At 40.2% G+C, this 17,009-nt stretch overlaps 1 protein-coding gene across 3 annotated transcripts in view; it reads right to left on the bottom strand.

Moving 5' to 3' along the window:
- Positions 1–9,241: 9,241 nt before the first annotated feature.
- The window catches only part of pdzd2 (PDZ domain containing 2), a 68,488-nt gene continuing 60,720 nt past the window's right edge, over positions 9,242–17,009 (bottom strand). For all 3 annotated transcript variants that reach the window (XM_056376925.1, XM_056376927.1, XM_056376924.1), the window contains exons 22-26: positions 13,093–13,210; positions 12,869–12,970; positions 12,036–12,306; positions 11,693–11,827; positions 9,242–9,735 (exon numbers count right to left, since the gene is read on the bottom strand). In XM_056376925.1, coding sequence (XP_056232900.1) covers positions 9,575–9,735; positions 11,693–11,827; positions 12,036–12,306; positions 12,869–12,970; positions 13,093–13,210 — 787 coding nt within the window. In that variant the 3' untranslated portion in view covers positions 9,242–9,574. The remainder of the gene's footprint in view (positions 9,736–11,692; positions 11,828–12,035; positions 12,307–12,868; positions 12,971–13,092; positions 13,211–17,009) is intronic.

Genomic DNA, 17,009 nt, shown 5'->3' on the forward strand with positions numbered 1-17,009 from the left:
ACCTACACACACACTACCAACAGATACACAAACAACAGATACACAACCTACACATGCACAACCTACAGATACACAAACAACAGACACACAACCTACACACACACTACCAACAGATACACAACCTACACACACACAACCAACAGATACACAACCTACACATGCACAACCAGTAGTTACACAACCAACAGATACACAGCCAACAGATACACAACCTACACATGCACAACCAGTAGTTACACAACCAACAGATACACAACCTACACATGCACAACCAGTAGTTACACAACCAACAGATACACAACCAACAGATACACAACCAACAACACACAACCAACAGATACACAACCAACCGATACACAACCAACAGATACACAACTGACAGATACACAACTGACAGATACACAACCAACAGATACACAACCAACAGATACACAACCTACACATGCACAACCTACACATAGACAACCAACAGATACACAACCAGTAGTTACACAATCAACAGATACACAACCTACACATGCACAACCAGTAGTTACACAACCAACAGATACACAACTGACAGATACACAACCTACACATACACACCCAACAGATACACAACCAACAACACACAACCAACACATACACAACTGACAGATACACAACTGACAGATACACAACCAACAAATACACAACCAGCAGATACACAACCAACACATACACAACCAACAGATATACAACCAATAGACACAAAACCGACAGATAGACAACAGACAGATGCATGCTCGACAAATACACAACCTATAGACACCTACCTACCTACTGACAGACAGCCAGCAGATAATCAACCACCAAATACACAACCGACAGATACACAACCAACACATTAGAAAACAACAGATACACGACCAATACATACACAACCAACCAATACAGAGCCAACAGACACACAACCAACAGATAAACAATCTTCAGACCCACAACATATAGATAGACAACAGACAGATAAATACACAACCTATAGACACACAACCTACTGACAGACAACCAGCGGATAATCAACCAGCAGATAAGCAACTGCCAGATACACAAAAGACAGACGCACAACCGACAGACACACAATGAAAAGATACACAACTGTCAGATGATCAACCATTTTATTATAAACCACAATTAAAAACCCAACAGATACGCTACCAACACATACACAACCGACAGATACACAACCACCACATAAAAAACGAACAGATACACAACAAACACATACACAACCAACATCATTTACTATATATTTACTGCAAATATGATTGACCCATGGTGAAATTGTCGGCATTTTCATGGCATGTACAACGCATCAATGAAGTAAGTGCTTTAGCTGCCTGGAAATTTTAAAGAAGAAAAATGTAGATATTGCATCGTTACAAGAAACTCAGTTATTACAGCAAGACATATGTAAACTAGACCATGTGAACTATAAGGTAGAAGCACATTCTTCAGTTAATAATGTGTTTGTTTCGTTCAAATCTTAAGTTATTAGTATTATAAAAAGAGGAAAGGACAAAGAGGGAAGAGTATATGTGAAAACAGTCCTTAGCGATATTAAAATGGCACTTATTTCAGTGTATGCTCCCAATACATATTATTTTCCTCCTCCTTATCCATAACTATTAATGCCATTAAAGGATTTATAAGAAATAATTCCAAATCATTTGTGTTTGCTCAAAATAGAGCACAATTAAAAGAAATCACCACTATGGAATATGTTCTGGCATCACTTATCCGCCAACAACACAAACTTGAAACAACGAGAAAAAGAAATAGCTATGGTTAAACTGCATTTAAATAGTATCCTAGGAAAAACGTTAGAGTTCGTAATTCACAGAGCAAGGCGAACCCATTACCTCGATGGGAGTAAACCAAGCTTTTTACTGGCTAGCAAATTACGTAATAATGACTGCTATGATTGCTGTGCCAATTATAAAATGTTATGTAATTCTATTAGTAGATGGTCCAACCAAAAATTGTTATCATGCAGTGGTATATCAAAGATTAATTTTATATCCAGCATGCTCCCTTTATCTACACCTCCCCGATTTTTGGAATAGGTTACAGAGCCTTGAGTCTAAATTTATCTGGAGAGTGGTGCGACCTAGGTTGAAAAGCTCAATTCAAACAGAACAAACAACAAGAAGAAGGATTTGGTTTACCTAATTTGGAGTTATATTATATAGATTTTATGCTCCACCCCCTTGAGAGGTGGTTCTTCCAGGAACAAGACACACCATGGCTCCAGAATGAGCGCAGCATGGTAACTCCTTTCTAATTGGATGAAATTCTGTTGTGTGGTTTATCACGCAAGCATTGCCAGGAAAAAATTTGGACCTATTACACCATGCAAACATGGCAGCGAGCTGAAAAACTTGGGGGCTGGGATGTGAAATGACATACCCAATTTTCCTAAACAAGTTACTTTGTTCAAGAAGTAAACCCTTGATCACACATGGTCTACAGGTGCTATTCATATTCTTTCCCACATCACTAATAATGAAGGTTTAAGGTCTTTTGAAGATCTCAGGAAAAATACATTTACCATCAACTTCCTTTTTTTAATCTACAGCTAAAGTCAGTCATTCAGGCCCAAGGAGTTCCATTGAAAAATGCCCTCCCCACACATCCACTCCTTAATTGTATGATTACTAAACCCAAAAGTGAGGTCTTTGTTTCTAACATGTATAAGGAGCTCCAGGAATCTACATGTCTGTCAATGGGTGTGATCAAGGTTTGGAATGTTGATTTAAAGAATTGGCAATTAATTGGAAGGAACTTTGGGAAAATGTGGCCCTTTCATCCTGAAATTGGAATTATCAAATGATCAAATACAAATTTGTCCATAGATTTTATTTGACTCCCGGGAAACGCTTCCAATCCCAGCTTTGTCCCTCACCCATTTGTACGCTATGTAATAAAAATGAAGTGGGAACTTATTGACATACGATGTGGGACGTGTTATCAGATGTAACCACAATTTGTATTCGTAGTTCACCTAATGTTCTACTTCTAAATGATGACTCAGCAATTAACATTACAAAACCACAGAGGAGATTTCTACTTCTGGGTCTGATGGCCGCAAAAAAAGATGCTGGTATTAAGATGCTGGTATCCCCATAAACTTCAGAACTCCCAATCTCATTTATAAACGTTATTTCTCTGGAGCTTTCTGTAGCCTGATGCAGTGGTGCAAAAAGAAATATAGCAACATGTTTTTAAGTTATGTTAAAAGAATCCATGTCTAACATTATAGATGTATGCTAGAACTGATGTTCCTTTTTTGCTGCTGTTTTTCTTTTTCCTTTTTCAACCCTCAAAACTGGGAGCAAAATAATAATAAAAATTTGATCACAAAAAAACCCAAAAGATACACAACCAACAGACACACAACCAACATATACACAAACAACAGATACACAACAACAACAATTCCATAAGCAACAGACACACAGCTGACACATCCACAGTATACAGTGTTTTTCTCAGACATGTTTCACCATGTGGATTTGTTACAGAAGGTTAGACAGAGTTACTAAAACGGCCTCATGGATATATAGATTACTGAAGTTCATTAAAGAGTGTAAATACATTGTACGGGATTATAACATTACACAGTGAACTTCGGTTGGTAGCAACTTATTATATTGATGATGAATCTTTATGTCATTATCTCCGCCATGCACGGTAACTTCTGGTGGACAGATCTGCATATTAACATCACTACTGTTTGTTTGTATCTGTTTTATCAGGTAGCGACAGGAACAGGGAGAGAAAGGGGATGACAAGCACCAACGAGCTCGGTTTCGACCTGGGCAGCTGCACCAGGAGAGCTCAGCAGCTGGTGGAGATCAAACACAGAGCTAAAAGAGAGAGAGGACCGGAGACGGCTGAGAGAGGAGATGGCGCACTTACAACCATTTCCTGTAACTGTGTCACATGGGTTTCTCCGCCTCCAGCAGCAGGTCTGAGTCTGTTCACTCCGGTGGGAGAAGTGAACATGATCACAGATTATGACTCTTTCACCCCATTGTCACCAAAATCAATAATGGGTCCATATTTCACAAGTGACAGATCTTCCAAACATTCTGACATTAAAATGGTATTTTTTTTAGAGAAATCAGGAGAAAATTAAGTTTATTCACACTCTTGCGAGATCTCACAACACAGATCTCTTCTCTCTGTTGGTTCTGGTTCTGGTTTTACAGTTACAGTAGCGCTGCCAACAGACCTGGACCTGTACATGTAACCATGCATTAAAAGTTAACACTGAAATAAAACTTGTATTTCTTTGCTTAATAATAATATTATTGTAATTATTACTTAACTGATTTTGGAGGGAAAACAGAGTATTAGACTGAAATGATCTTGTTCTGGGTTGATCAGATATTAAACTAGCATATAAAAACAAGCAGCAAAATCAGGCGTAAAATCAAACGGTATCTAGTGTTGAGCTATATTGTTATGTTGTGACATGAACGAGCAATCACGACCACGCCCACTAAGGAGACAGGAAGTGTTTACCATTTCTTACCATTGGCGCTTCTTGAGAGGATCTTTGACTGAAACTTTGATTCATCAGGTGACACAAACATCACTCTGCTTCCCCCAAGTGGCCAAAAATCAATTAACGCAGCTGTAATTAAAAGCTGGAGGCATTTCAGCAAAGTGTAGAGGAGCTAATTTGAACTACTTTGTAAATGTGGGTGGACAAACAACTTTCAAAAGTTGAATAAATGAACTGGAGTAAAAACTTTCTGGAGGTGTAAAGTAGAATAAAATGAAAATATTTACGCAAAGTACAAGTATGTCAGGACTGGAGCAGAAGTCTCTGTCTGCTACCGACAGGACTTGCTGTGACTCTATGTAGAATAATGTTGAGAAGGTTGAACAGCAAACACAGCTCGAAGGCTTGTTTCCACAGTGACCGACCGCGATGAAAAAATAACATCGACCTCAGCTTCACATCCTCTGCTCAATTAGTAGCAGCCTTCCACTTATCGTGGCACATCAACATGTGTCACTAATGACACACCTACCCGGTCTCTCAGAGGACACTTTTTGTTTGCTGGCGGGTGCAGTGGAATTTGCTGACGTACATGCCAATGTTTTCCACCGCTCTCATTACACTTAAATCATTAAATCATTACATGAAAAGGTGAAGTATTATACTGCATCTGAAGCACAATTCTGTGCCGTCTTTATCTCAAATGTCCAAATTACACCAACGAGTACAACTTGGAGATATTTTGCAATTATGGTCATTAACCTGAACTCAGCACCTCGTCATGTAATGACATCTTTAATCTGCAGATGTAGTTCGGTCTGTGGGAACTTTCTTATTGCTGCTCTGCTCTGTTTGTGTATTTCCAAAATCCTCCTGTGCAAGACTGTACAGACAGGGCCACTAATGTTTTTTTCTATTTCCCGTCTGGTAAACTAACTGCACTATTTTAATGTTAAGTGGTGTGTGGATGTGCGCTAGATGTAAAGCATTGCTCTTTCCATAAAGAAACAGCTCTCCCAGTTTGGAGTCCTGACCTCAACCACCATCCAGCACCTCAGGGATGAAGCTGGAACTCTACCTGCGAAAAGGTCTTCATCACCTGACATCAGTGGCCGACCACTCTGATGCTCGGGTGGCTGAACAAATCTCTGCAGCCAGACTCCAAAGTCTGGTGGAGAATCTGAAACGTTCACGACCGTGTTCAACGGAGCGTCCACATACTTTTAGCCATGTAGCACAGCCCCTGTACATCCTTTGCTTTGTTTTATCTTTTAAGAATCAAATGAACTACTCCAGTGTTGACACATTGTTTTTCACAGCGTGTAAGATGTTTAGTAGTTTTGACTGTCAGTCACATTACTGAGAAATTATTGCATCACAGATTACATGTGATGCAATAATAATTTTTTCATACTTTGTGCACTAAATTATTAATTGGCTTTTTTGATGAGGAATTAAAACAATCCTCTCATTGTGGCATGAATCTACTCAAATACAAATACATGAGACTGTCTTTATTTTGAAGAGGTCAGTCTCATGTTAACGTTGTTGGGGAGGAGCTTGTCATAATGTGATGCAGAGTTACCTAAGTTTGAAAGAGAGAAATTATGTAACAGCTCCACACTCGTAGGTCTGCACTTTGGTGGAGGTTTTGAGCAACTCTTCATTTGAGCTGAAACCTGTATCATGACATATCCAGTCCCATTCCTTTGTGATCGTACTCCTTCTCCCATGTTTCTGCAGAAAGGCTAAAAAAATGAAGTCCACGTAATTACCCAAGTGAATAACTGCATAGTTTATTCTCCATATTTGTTTAATTGTAAACTTAAGGTGTTATTTACTGAACTGCATCATCGTCTAAATGAACATGAATTCGAATTCTAAATAAAATGTTCGTCATGCACTGAAAATGATCACTCACTAACCAGCATTAATACATGTAACACAGTTAGTTTATCTGCTGATGTCATGTATTTTGTACATTAATGATCAAATGTGATGGAACATGAAAAAGGTCTATATGAAACATATGAGCGTGCAGTTATTATATCCAGTGAATGAGGACATGGAGTCAAGATGTCAGCGCAGGTTCACTAAGGTGGTGTGTTTCTTCACCTGTCTGTGAGCTTTTACTGACATCTACTGGTCATTTCTTACACGTGCACTCTGTCATTGTAACCAGAGTGTGTGCTCTGCTCCTGCTGCAGCTGTTATTAACAATATAATGATATAATTACACACATGGAAGGTTCCTGTGGGAAAAGTGAAGAGAATTAATGAGAATTAATATAAGTTGAATGTTGTGCTGAAGGATCACAGATACTGAGTAAAGTGTCTGAATACTTTTGTCAATGTCATATTTCAGTTACGCCTGTTTAATAAATTTGCTAAAAATTTCTAAAGTTCTCTTTTGACTTCTGTGTCATTCTCAGAAGTTTGATAAACATCAGATAAGGAATGGGCCTCTGGATAACTGGACTAGTTTTTATGAAACCTCTAAAAAATGATCAAAAACCATCTCTGTGAAAAGTAGAAACTCTTTGTATTAAGAAGCTTTGACAAAGCTTAAGTGTGGTTTTTCACTTCCTGACTCCTAAGTGTTTTAAAATAAGAATTATTTCCATGATCGACCATAACTATGGCAGCCTGTAGAGAGTGACTTTGAAAATGAATGTCAAACAGTTTTTCCATTTTCATTTTAATGTGGTCACCTATACAAGTATGTGAAAATAAAAATGCAAGCTGGATTATTGCATTTTCTTTTAAATTTTTACTCAAATAGCACAAACATATGTGAACATTTTGTAATGGAATCATATGGAATTACATTTTACATTATCATTTGAATATAGCCCCCTACAGGCTTCCATACATTTCTCATCAGCCAATCAAAAACCAAAAAGTTTTCATGTACAGTTCATATATTTAGAATCATTTTATGTCTAATGTTATTGTCTTTAAAACTTACCACAGTTTGTGTTTTTCACAGTTTAACTAATGTAATAATTATTGAACCTTTTCTGATTGACACATGACATTATGAACTAGAGTTACCGCCTTGTGGTTGTCTGCCTCCGCCACTCAGCCTAGTTTCGAATGACATCCCTGTTTATCCAGAGTCATAGAAAGTATGAACCATTTGTGTGAAATTTTGTCATAATTGCTGTGTGAAGTCTTGAGTAATGGCTAAAAAGTGTAGGTGACCTTAACCTTTGATCTTTGACCGCCAAAATCTAATCGATTCATCCTTGAGTCCAAGTAGACATTTTTGAAATTTGAAGGTATTCCCTTGAGGAGTTTTCAAGGTATTGTGTTCACAAGGCCAAAATCATGTTTTGTAAGGTCACCGTGACCTTGGCCTTTGACCTTTGACCTTTAGCCATGTAATCAGTTTGACCTTGAGTCCAGGTAAACCAAATTTGAGGAGTTACGGAGATATTGCGTTCACAAAGCCAAACCTGCATTTTGTGAGGTGTAGCGGACACTGTTGGCGCCAGTGTGAGGACACAAGGGTGACGGTAAGGACACTGGGGTGCTCTGATTTATCAAGAAAAGCCTCCCATGTCAGTGAAATTTACAGCTAGTTCATGTAACTCATCCTGAATCAACGCCCCTACAGCAAATGGGATACACACACAACACACGCCCCAGAGTGACACTGAGTCCATGTTGCAACCATGAGGCTCCTGCCATAAACCATGAACCATGTGTTTAAAGTATCATTGAACTAAATGTCTCATCACCATGTAATTCTTTTATCATTATTCTGGAAAGATTTCCATGAATTATAGTCCAAAACTCATTTCTGTAGCTCAAAAGGAAGCTGAGATATGTTTGATCAGTTCTGAGGTAAATATCCACCACGAGACAATACTGCCATGTAGGGACCATTCTGCATCCATTATCCTCTAGGGAATGAAACAATCTGGTGCATCACTTTATTATTATTATTTGATGGATGTCATGTCTTTAGCCATTTATTCGTGTGAATAAGAATTGTTATCGTTCTGTTAGTCAGTGTATTCTATGTGTACCATTAACCTATTATAATATTGTTGTTCCATTTATCCATTCCTAGTAATAGCTATGTAGTTCACATAGGCTGTTGTTAAATATGAATAGGCCGTGGTGGGAGTAGGATACACAACACAAGTAAAACCAAATTAAATGAAACAAAATTAAAATTATATTTCTCTCTCTCACAATTGAAACAAAGAGAGAGGGAAAAGTCTAAGTGGTGGCAATAACTGTCAAGCCCCCTACACACACCCCTGATACTGTTTGATGCAGTTTCATTTTTTCATTTTTATTTCTTATTAACTTGACCCAGTCGTTAACCTGTGTGTTTCCTTGAATCGGAGATCGAAGATCAATGTCATCGAGAAATCACTGCTTATGATGTGAGATTGATCAAATTAATCAATAGATTCAATAAAGTTGTCCTCCCTGAAGACTGTTGCCCTTTCAACGAGAGCAAATTCAAAATTGTGGTATTCACACTGAAGAGGTCATCATGACCTTGACCTTTGACCACCAAACGTAATCAGTTCCTCCGTGAGTCCAACTGAATGTTTGTGCCAAATTTTAAGTTCTTTTATCTCCCATCAATACAACAGGACCCTACCCAGACCCAGCTTGGGTTCTAGCCAGTTACTAGGATTTAATTATACCGATTTCTCCCATTTGTGCTTATTAACAACTGTTACCATGGAAACCAGAACCACACCCAGCCAGAGATCATTTCACAAACTGACTTTATTTTAAAAACATCCCAAAGTGAATCTAATGTAAACAAACTGCACTTCCTGGCTGAAATAGATTCAGCTCTGAACACCACAAAAGTTAGTGCTCCATCCTCTTTGACCTATTTATAGGTACAAACACATGAAACAAGACAAAACACAAAATCAAATAAAGTCCATCAGAAAACCTGTAAAAAAAAAAAAAAAAACAACCTGCTCGTCCTGGTTCCGTTTGTTTGTCCAAACCCTGGTTTAGAGGGCAGTTTCACAGTGGCCCCCCCTCAGGAGGTTTTCCCTACAGTCAGGTGTTCAGCTTGCGGATGAGGAGGGTGTTGGGCCCTTTGTTAGTGGCTTTGATGATTTTCCAGGCATCGTGGTGCATGAGGCCCTCTAGAGAGCAGCCGTTGATGGAGAGGACCTCGTCGCCGACTTCGACGAGCCCCGACAGCTCAGCAGCGCCTCCTGGTGTAGAGGAGAACAGCAGTTCATCCACACTTAAAGATACACTTGAGATACAGTCAACTTGCTTTTGATATTATGAAAACCACACAGGGCAAACTACAGAGGAGAGCAACTGTGTTCTAAAAGCTCTGGTTATCATTTTGTTTTTTCCACTGCAGCCTTCACAGTTGACTATGTACATTGTAAATCAGACTGTCGTCGTGGTCACAGATCATTTGACACGTTGGTGTGTCGTCCATTCTGTAAGTAGTAGAGTAGATGCTGTTCTGTCACTGAGACTGTGATGGATGATGAATGATCCTCATGCCTAAAATATTTTGGTTTAGTTTGTGTCTGCATGTGTTTGTTAAACTAAATAATGTTAACACAAGAAAAGGACCCAGAACAATAGTGGAGCCTGAGGTCCAGGGGCCCGTTGCACAAAGCACCTTAAGTTTTCTACTTTAGTACAACAATAAAGGTTTAATTTCCCCTTAGCTCCGGGAGTCACTTAAGGGTGTTGCACAAAATCTCATTTAAGGCTTAGTTAAGAAAAGTTATTTACAGCAGTGAAAGAGATTTTACAGCAGTAACATTCTACTGTTTCCATGGAAACTTTTGTTTGCTGGCATTATCTTGTGGGAAGCCAGTGTGAGGATGGGAGGATGCCAGGATGCGATAGCAGTGAGCTGCTTTCACATCCTCCTGTTGTTTTGACAGAAACTTCACAGTGTTCAGCAGACGGTCAGAGTTTAAACTCTGTGAGTGACCCAGCACACTGCTGATCTGTGGACGTGAAACACCTCCACCATAACTGACCAGAAAGATCATGTGACATAAAACTGTAGAGCTCGTCAAGCTGTGGAAAAAGAGTGATCCAAATCTTGACAGTTTGACAAATCATGAACTGAATGCAGGTCAAACATGTGATTTAAAATCAGTTCTTCATTTCCATTAGGTGCTACCAACAGGTCAGATGGTTCTGTATTTACAAACTTCACAGCTGAGACCATTTACTGTCAAGTGTAACTCTTAAAAGAAATTACTTTTTCTAATGTTTAGGATGCAGTTCATATTTCTTTTACTAATACAAATGATTTCATTCACAGTTGTAAGGCATTTTATTCCTACTTCCACCTTTTACAGTAAATAATTTGGCTTTCAACATGTTTCAGTTCTCAGCTTTTGCAGCGAATGAACTTCAGCTCCTTCAGTTTAACATTTTGGCATCTAGTTTTTCGAAGCGCTCAACCTCCAGCTTACAAGTTCTGCTTTTAATCTTCAGCCATTGCTTTAGCTTCTTCAGCATTGCTTCAGCAATCTCATTCAGCTCACAGCATTCACACGCATTTCAGCAGGAAATGCATTTTCTAGTTGCAGATCAGCTTCTGTTAGTGCATGTACATGTGTGTAGACATGTCTTGCATCATTGTGAGGTCACTTTGTCCAGTCCTCACAGTTTCAAAGAGCTTTTTGATGGACACCTGCAGTGACTGAGGTCAGAGTTAGGATAATTCTCTAAGTAACGTCTTCTGTAGAGATTGAAACGTGTGTGATTGATACGCACCAAGCAGAAGACACATTCATATTTCTTCAGAAATTTTGTAGTTCTGTATATTGTTTGTGCTGCTGATGTTTCTGCTTCCCAACCTTTTTAGACATAGGAACATTATTAATGATGATTGTTAATGCCTGTCATGTTCGTATTGATTTCACTAATTAACAAACTCTCTCTTCTTTTCAGTTTTCTTCTCTGTAATTTGATGTATTTTATTATTTTAAAGGGAGGCCTTCTAACATCTGGTCATTAACTATAGATGAACTATGTTACCTTTATGGCTTCTATAAAACAACATCCAGACTGAATTCCACCTCATTAGATAAAGTGATCCACAATCCAGATGGAGGTAAAACACACAGTTACACAATATTTACCTGTAGCCTGTACTTTCAGAGAGACATATAGAGCAATGGTCACCTTCAAAGATGCGTTTGACAATTAGAGGCCGGTCTCCGTGGCTTGAGGACTTCCCCCCCTCCAGACTGAAGCCCAGCCCAGCAGAAGTCTTGTGGAGCTCCACCGTTAAAGCACAATCTGGACCGACATCCACCACTGAGAGACATTCAACGCCCAGAGTTAGAATCTCAACATATGTAGTTTATGAAGTATACAACCGCAACGTTACAGAACAGGGTCATGTTAAAGGAGAAAGGTAAAGGTAAATAAGGTTAAAGCATTAAACATGTTGCTGTGGGGAATGACCGACTTCACCATAATGAAGACCAACAGGTGAACCTATAGATGTAAGACCAGGTCTCACCTGCTCCAGCTTCCATAGGCGTCTTCCTGGCAGAACGTAAACTCTTCAGCTGGCTGACCAGGTCCTGTCTGTCCGAGACACTTGGTCCGCCGTCCTTGTCTCTCCTAATGACGACTAAGGCCTGGTTGGACAGTCTGGCCTGATGGAGGCAGGACACGGCCTCTCCGTGGGTTTTTCCCTCTAGACTCGTTGCATTTATGGATAAAATGCTGTCTCCTCTCTGGATTGTGCCTTCGAGGCTCGCTGCACCTTTGGTGAAGACCCGATGGACCTGGACACAAAGTGTTACAGTATAACCACCTGCTGCAAAGAGCTGTTAAAACATCACCAACCTCTACATTCTTTCTTCTTTATCATTCATTCTTTAATTATGTTTATTATAAAATCATAGTCAGTCATAGTCAGTCTATCTCTGTAGAGTCTACATGTATTGCTGTCAAGCATGAGCTTCATCTGAAGAATTATAACATTGAGACTCTGTCATGAAATCCATGTCATTGCTATAAGAAATGTAGAATCTCAATCACCATTTCCTCTTTGCAAAATCACTTTAAGAAACTGATAAAACATGTGCAGCATTTCACTGCAGACGTCGAAGGACCTGAGCCTCCTGAAGATAAAGAGCCGGCTCTGCCTCTTCAGGTAGATGGCATCTGTGTTCAGGTACCAGTCCAGGTTAGTGTGCACTAGTGCAGACCAATAGATTGTAATTTCATCGTGATGGCGATATGAACATGTGCAGGCAAAAGCCTGACTGAAACACAATGAATTAAAAAAAAAAGTTTATTTACACACTCCATGCAGGTTTGTGAGCATTTACCTACTGTACTCACAGTTATTGTCTTCTGCTCCAGGTCAATGCCACCTGCAACACTGAAACCAAGTCCTGATCCCTCCTCTTTACTCAGGATCACAAGGTGAGTGTCGTCCTTCACCTGCAGAGTTCACACACACAATAAATGTGACACAGGTATTCACACAGACAGTCACTAGTAATAAAATAGAAATGAGTGTGTTAGATATTAAATCACATGTGTGAGCAGCTCTGTGGTGTTACCTCAGAAAGCTCCCTGGTGTCCTGGAGCAGAGCCAACACGTGTGACTTAGCCGTCAGGGAGAACAGCAACGTCTGCAGTTTACATTGACTCAGAGGGGAAGACTCCAGCTCCTTTAAACTGAGGACAGAAGGAGTCACAGTGGCTCCTGTTACTGGATTTACTACCATGAAAACACTAACATGATTAGAGTAGAAATCAGTACAATGAAATGAGGTACAGTTTTTATAGTCTAGTTGACATGAGTGAAATATGTTCTACAATAATACAGCTTAGTTTCTCACTAATCTCATACTACACAGATGTTACTGGACACCAACACAGATAACGTTATGATTTGGGTTGTTTCATGGTTCACCCATTATGGTGTGGACGGTACCTAATGTTATGGTTTTGTTAACCACGGTTTGTTAACCATGGTGCCTCCACACTGGTGACAGCCAGAGCCGGAGACATATTGTTGGGTTGTCTGTCCATCCATCCTATTCTTGTGGACACAGTATCGGACCTTGACAGAACTTCACAAGGACTCAAGGATGAACTGATTAGATTTTTGGGGTCAAAGGTCAAAAGACAAGGGTGTGGTGACCTCACAAATCACAGTAATGGCCTTGTGAACGCAATATCTCTGTACAACCTTGAGGACATTTCTTCAAATATGGTACAAACATTCATTTGGACTCAGGCCATTACTCAAGACTTCAAACAGCATTTATGAGATGATATTATGATAAATTTCACACAAATAATTAATATCTTATATAATTCTGGATAAACAGGGAGGTAACGTGAAACTAGTCTGAGTGGCAGAGACATACAGCCGGAAGGTTGTAATTCTAGTTTGAATGTTCTTTGGTTCGTCTTGACATGGTGTCAACATTGAAGCCGGTCAAGGCTTTCATCAACTCCTCTGCCAAGGACGATGACATCATCAAGATAGATCAATAATGTTTCCCACTGAAGTCATCTGAGGATGAGTTCCATCGCCATGTGGGTGATGAATGCAGTGTTTTCACGGTCCTTGTCATCCACTGCTATCTGTTCAAGTAGTGGTAATCTACACACCACTGCACGCCTCCATCCTTCTTGCATACAAAGATGATCCACTCTGATGACGGTGTACTGACACCATGGCTTGAAGATGCGTTTCCTCTGCACTTTGGAATCCGAGAGGTGTTCTTCTCCCTGGTCGGCGCACAGGCTTGTCCTGTGTCAATATTGTGTGTGACAGCAGACAGGTAACCCAGGTCAGAGTCACCATTGGCGAACAGGGATTGAGTTGAACATGATAGCTTTTCAGGATAAGCTTCAACAAAGAGCCCAAGGCATGTTCTTTTTGGCAGGGCTGCTTTGCTGGTTGAGAGGTTGCATAACTGGACTGGCACCCGCTTCTCCATGGTGGTAGCAACAATTCTGGAGGCTACAGCTTCTGTGATTTTCAAAGGCTCTAGCACAGCTGGAACCCCTGGCCTGGGGTCCTCCACTTCGCCTCACACAACACATTCTGAAGTTGTTGGTATAGTGGTGGTCTCTTCTAGGATCACTCTATCAATACAATAGTCTGATCCATCCCCTCTTACTATTCTGGAGGGCACAAGTTCATTTCCAAAGAAAACTTTGCCACGGGTGTGGATGACAACATCATGAGACTTCATTAGTTCTAATCCAAGGAGGACAGGTTCACGTATGGGAGCTGCGTGTAAACATAGGCCACCTGAGGATGATTCAACTCAGTCTCTAATAGCAGAGGAAGTTGTTGTTGCTTTAACTTGCTGGCATTCTGCATGTGTAGACTGGAAATGTTCATACTGTATGAACAAGGGTCCTGAGTCCTGCGAGAGGTAGCAGTGAAGTCGTCACATGTGTCTTCATCATCAGCCCAAGAAATACGCCTCCCTCTGTTCTTTATTTCAGTTTAGCGTAATACAGTGGCTTTGTAGTTATGTTCATGAGCCTCCACACACTTTTGAGCCTCTGCAACAGAGCATTTATCTCGGTTCATTACCTCATAGGCCACTCTTTGATTTCTCCCAACTTCCTCCTTACTGTGGTAGGGGGGGGTCCCTTTTTCCAAAGCACTGGGTGAGCTGCTCTACTAAGAGGCCATGATCCTCCCTTGTATGCTCTGGCAGTGAGTGGACATACTGTATTGCAGCTCCTCTTAAGCACTCGGTCAGCCTGTCCACTCATTCTGCAGCTCTCCATCCATACTTCCTGACCTGATGCTCAAATGGCAACAAGAAAGAGTCCCAGTCATCATTTGTGTCAAATGTGGCAAGTTTAGGTCGAGGTACTTCCTGCAGAGTGTGCTGATTGTTGTGGCCTGAGCTATTTAGCCTCTGGTCATCGTGGTGGGGAAACAAGCGTTGGGTTTTCATGCCCGTAGTCCGTAGTGTCTCTCTGCCTGCTGTCAGGTTCAGGGTTGACATTCCTCATGTTTGGGCCAGAGTTGCAAGCCTGTTAATTGATTAGATTCAGCTCAGCTGCAAAGGGGCCATGACCACTGTCTCTTGGTCTTACTTATCATTTTCTTGTTCTCATTTATGTAATTATTTCTTTTCTTTTCTCTTTTTTTATTTTATTTTCTATTTATTTGTTTAGTTGCCTGTTGCACTTATTTCATCTTTTGCAAGCAATGTTTTTTATGCATCAGTCTTTACTTTAAGGACCTGTTACTGTTATTATCAGAGTATTGTGCTTACTGTAGTAAGTCCTGCTGGTGCGCTGCGCCACTAAATGGGCGAGTGCAATCTTGCTCGGTGATTAGTTCACATTAACAGTCTTCTATGCTGGGAACCACGGCTAGCAACCAGCAAGTGTTGAAACATGAAGCTTCTGAATCCGGTCAGCTGGGTAGCTAGCTTGGATAATTGTTTTTTTGTCAGGTGGATGTAAGTTTTGGATATCCCACTTCTGACACCAGTTGTCGTGCTTTGACCCCTTGAAGTAAACTAGGCTACTTCACCTGGACGTGCATGGGTGAAAACACTTTGCACGACAGGGAATCTTACATTTATGAACTTTAATTCACTTCGGCAGATGAGTAGAGAACATACAGCAGTACATACATACATACAGTACATCAGTGATCTAGGTAGTTAAGCTGGGTTGTGAACTCTATAGCCACAAAACAGCAAGCAAGCGTTGTTCACGTGTGATTGCGTCATGCTCACTAACCAATCAGTATGCTATAATATAAAAAAAAATAAAAAAAACAAGTAACACATAAGGAAAGAGGGGGCAATCTAAAACTGCCTTACAATATGAGCAGAACCATCTGAATGATTACCACCTCATGGTTGTCTACCTCCACCACTCAGACTAGTTTCAAGTTACATCTCTGTTAATCCAGAATTATATAAAAAATTAACCACTTGTGTGAAATTTTGTCATAATTAATGTGTTAAGTCTTGAGTAATGGCCAAAAAGTGATTTATGAGGTCACACTGCCCTTGACCTTTGACCTTTGACCACCAAAATCTAATCAGTTTGTCCATGAGTCCCTGTGGACATTTGTAACAAATGTGAAGGGATTCCCTTGTGGAGTTCTCTAGATACTGCGTTCAAAAGGCCAAAACCGCATTTTGTGATGTCATCATGACCTTGACCTTTGACCGCCAAAATCTTATCAGTTCATCCTTGAGTCCCAGTAAACGTTTGTACCAAATTTAAACAAGTTCTTTGAAGGCGTTACGGAGATTTTGCATTCACAAGGCCAAAACTGCATTTTGTGAGGTCACTTTTGACCACTAAAATCTAATCAGTCCGACCTTGATTCCAATTGGACAGCTGTGCAAGATTTGTTCGGTCAAGGCATTACTGAGATATCACATTCATGAGAAAGGGATGGACAGACAAACAACGCAAAATCAATATGCCTCCGGCTCTGGCTCTCACCTGTGTGGTGCCATTTGACACC

Source organism: Seriola aureovittata, chromosome 5 (assembly GCF_021018895.1).
Source record: "Seriola aureovittata isolate HTS-2021-v1 ecotype China chromosome 5, ASM2101889v1, whole genome shotgun sequence".
Taxonomy (NCBI): Eukaryota; Metazoa; Chordata; class Actinopteri; order Carangiformes; family Carangidae; genus Seriola; species Seriola aureovittata.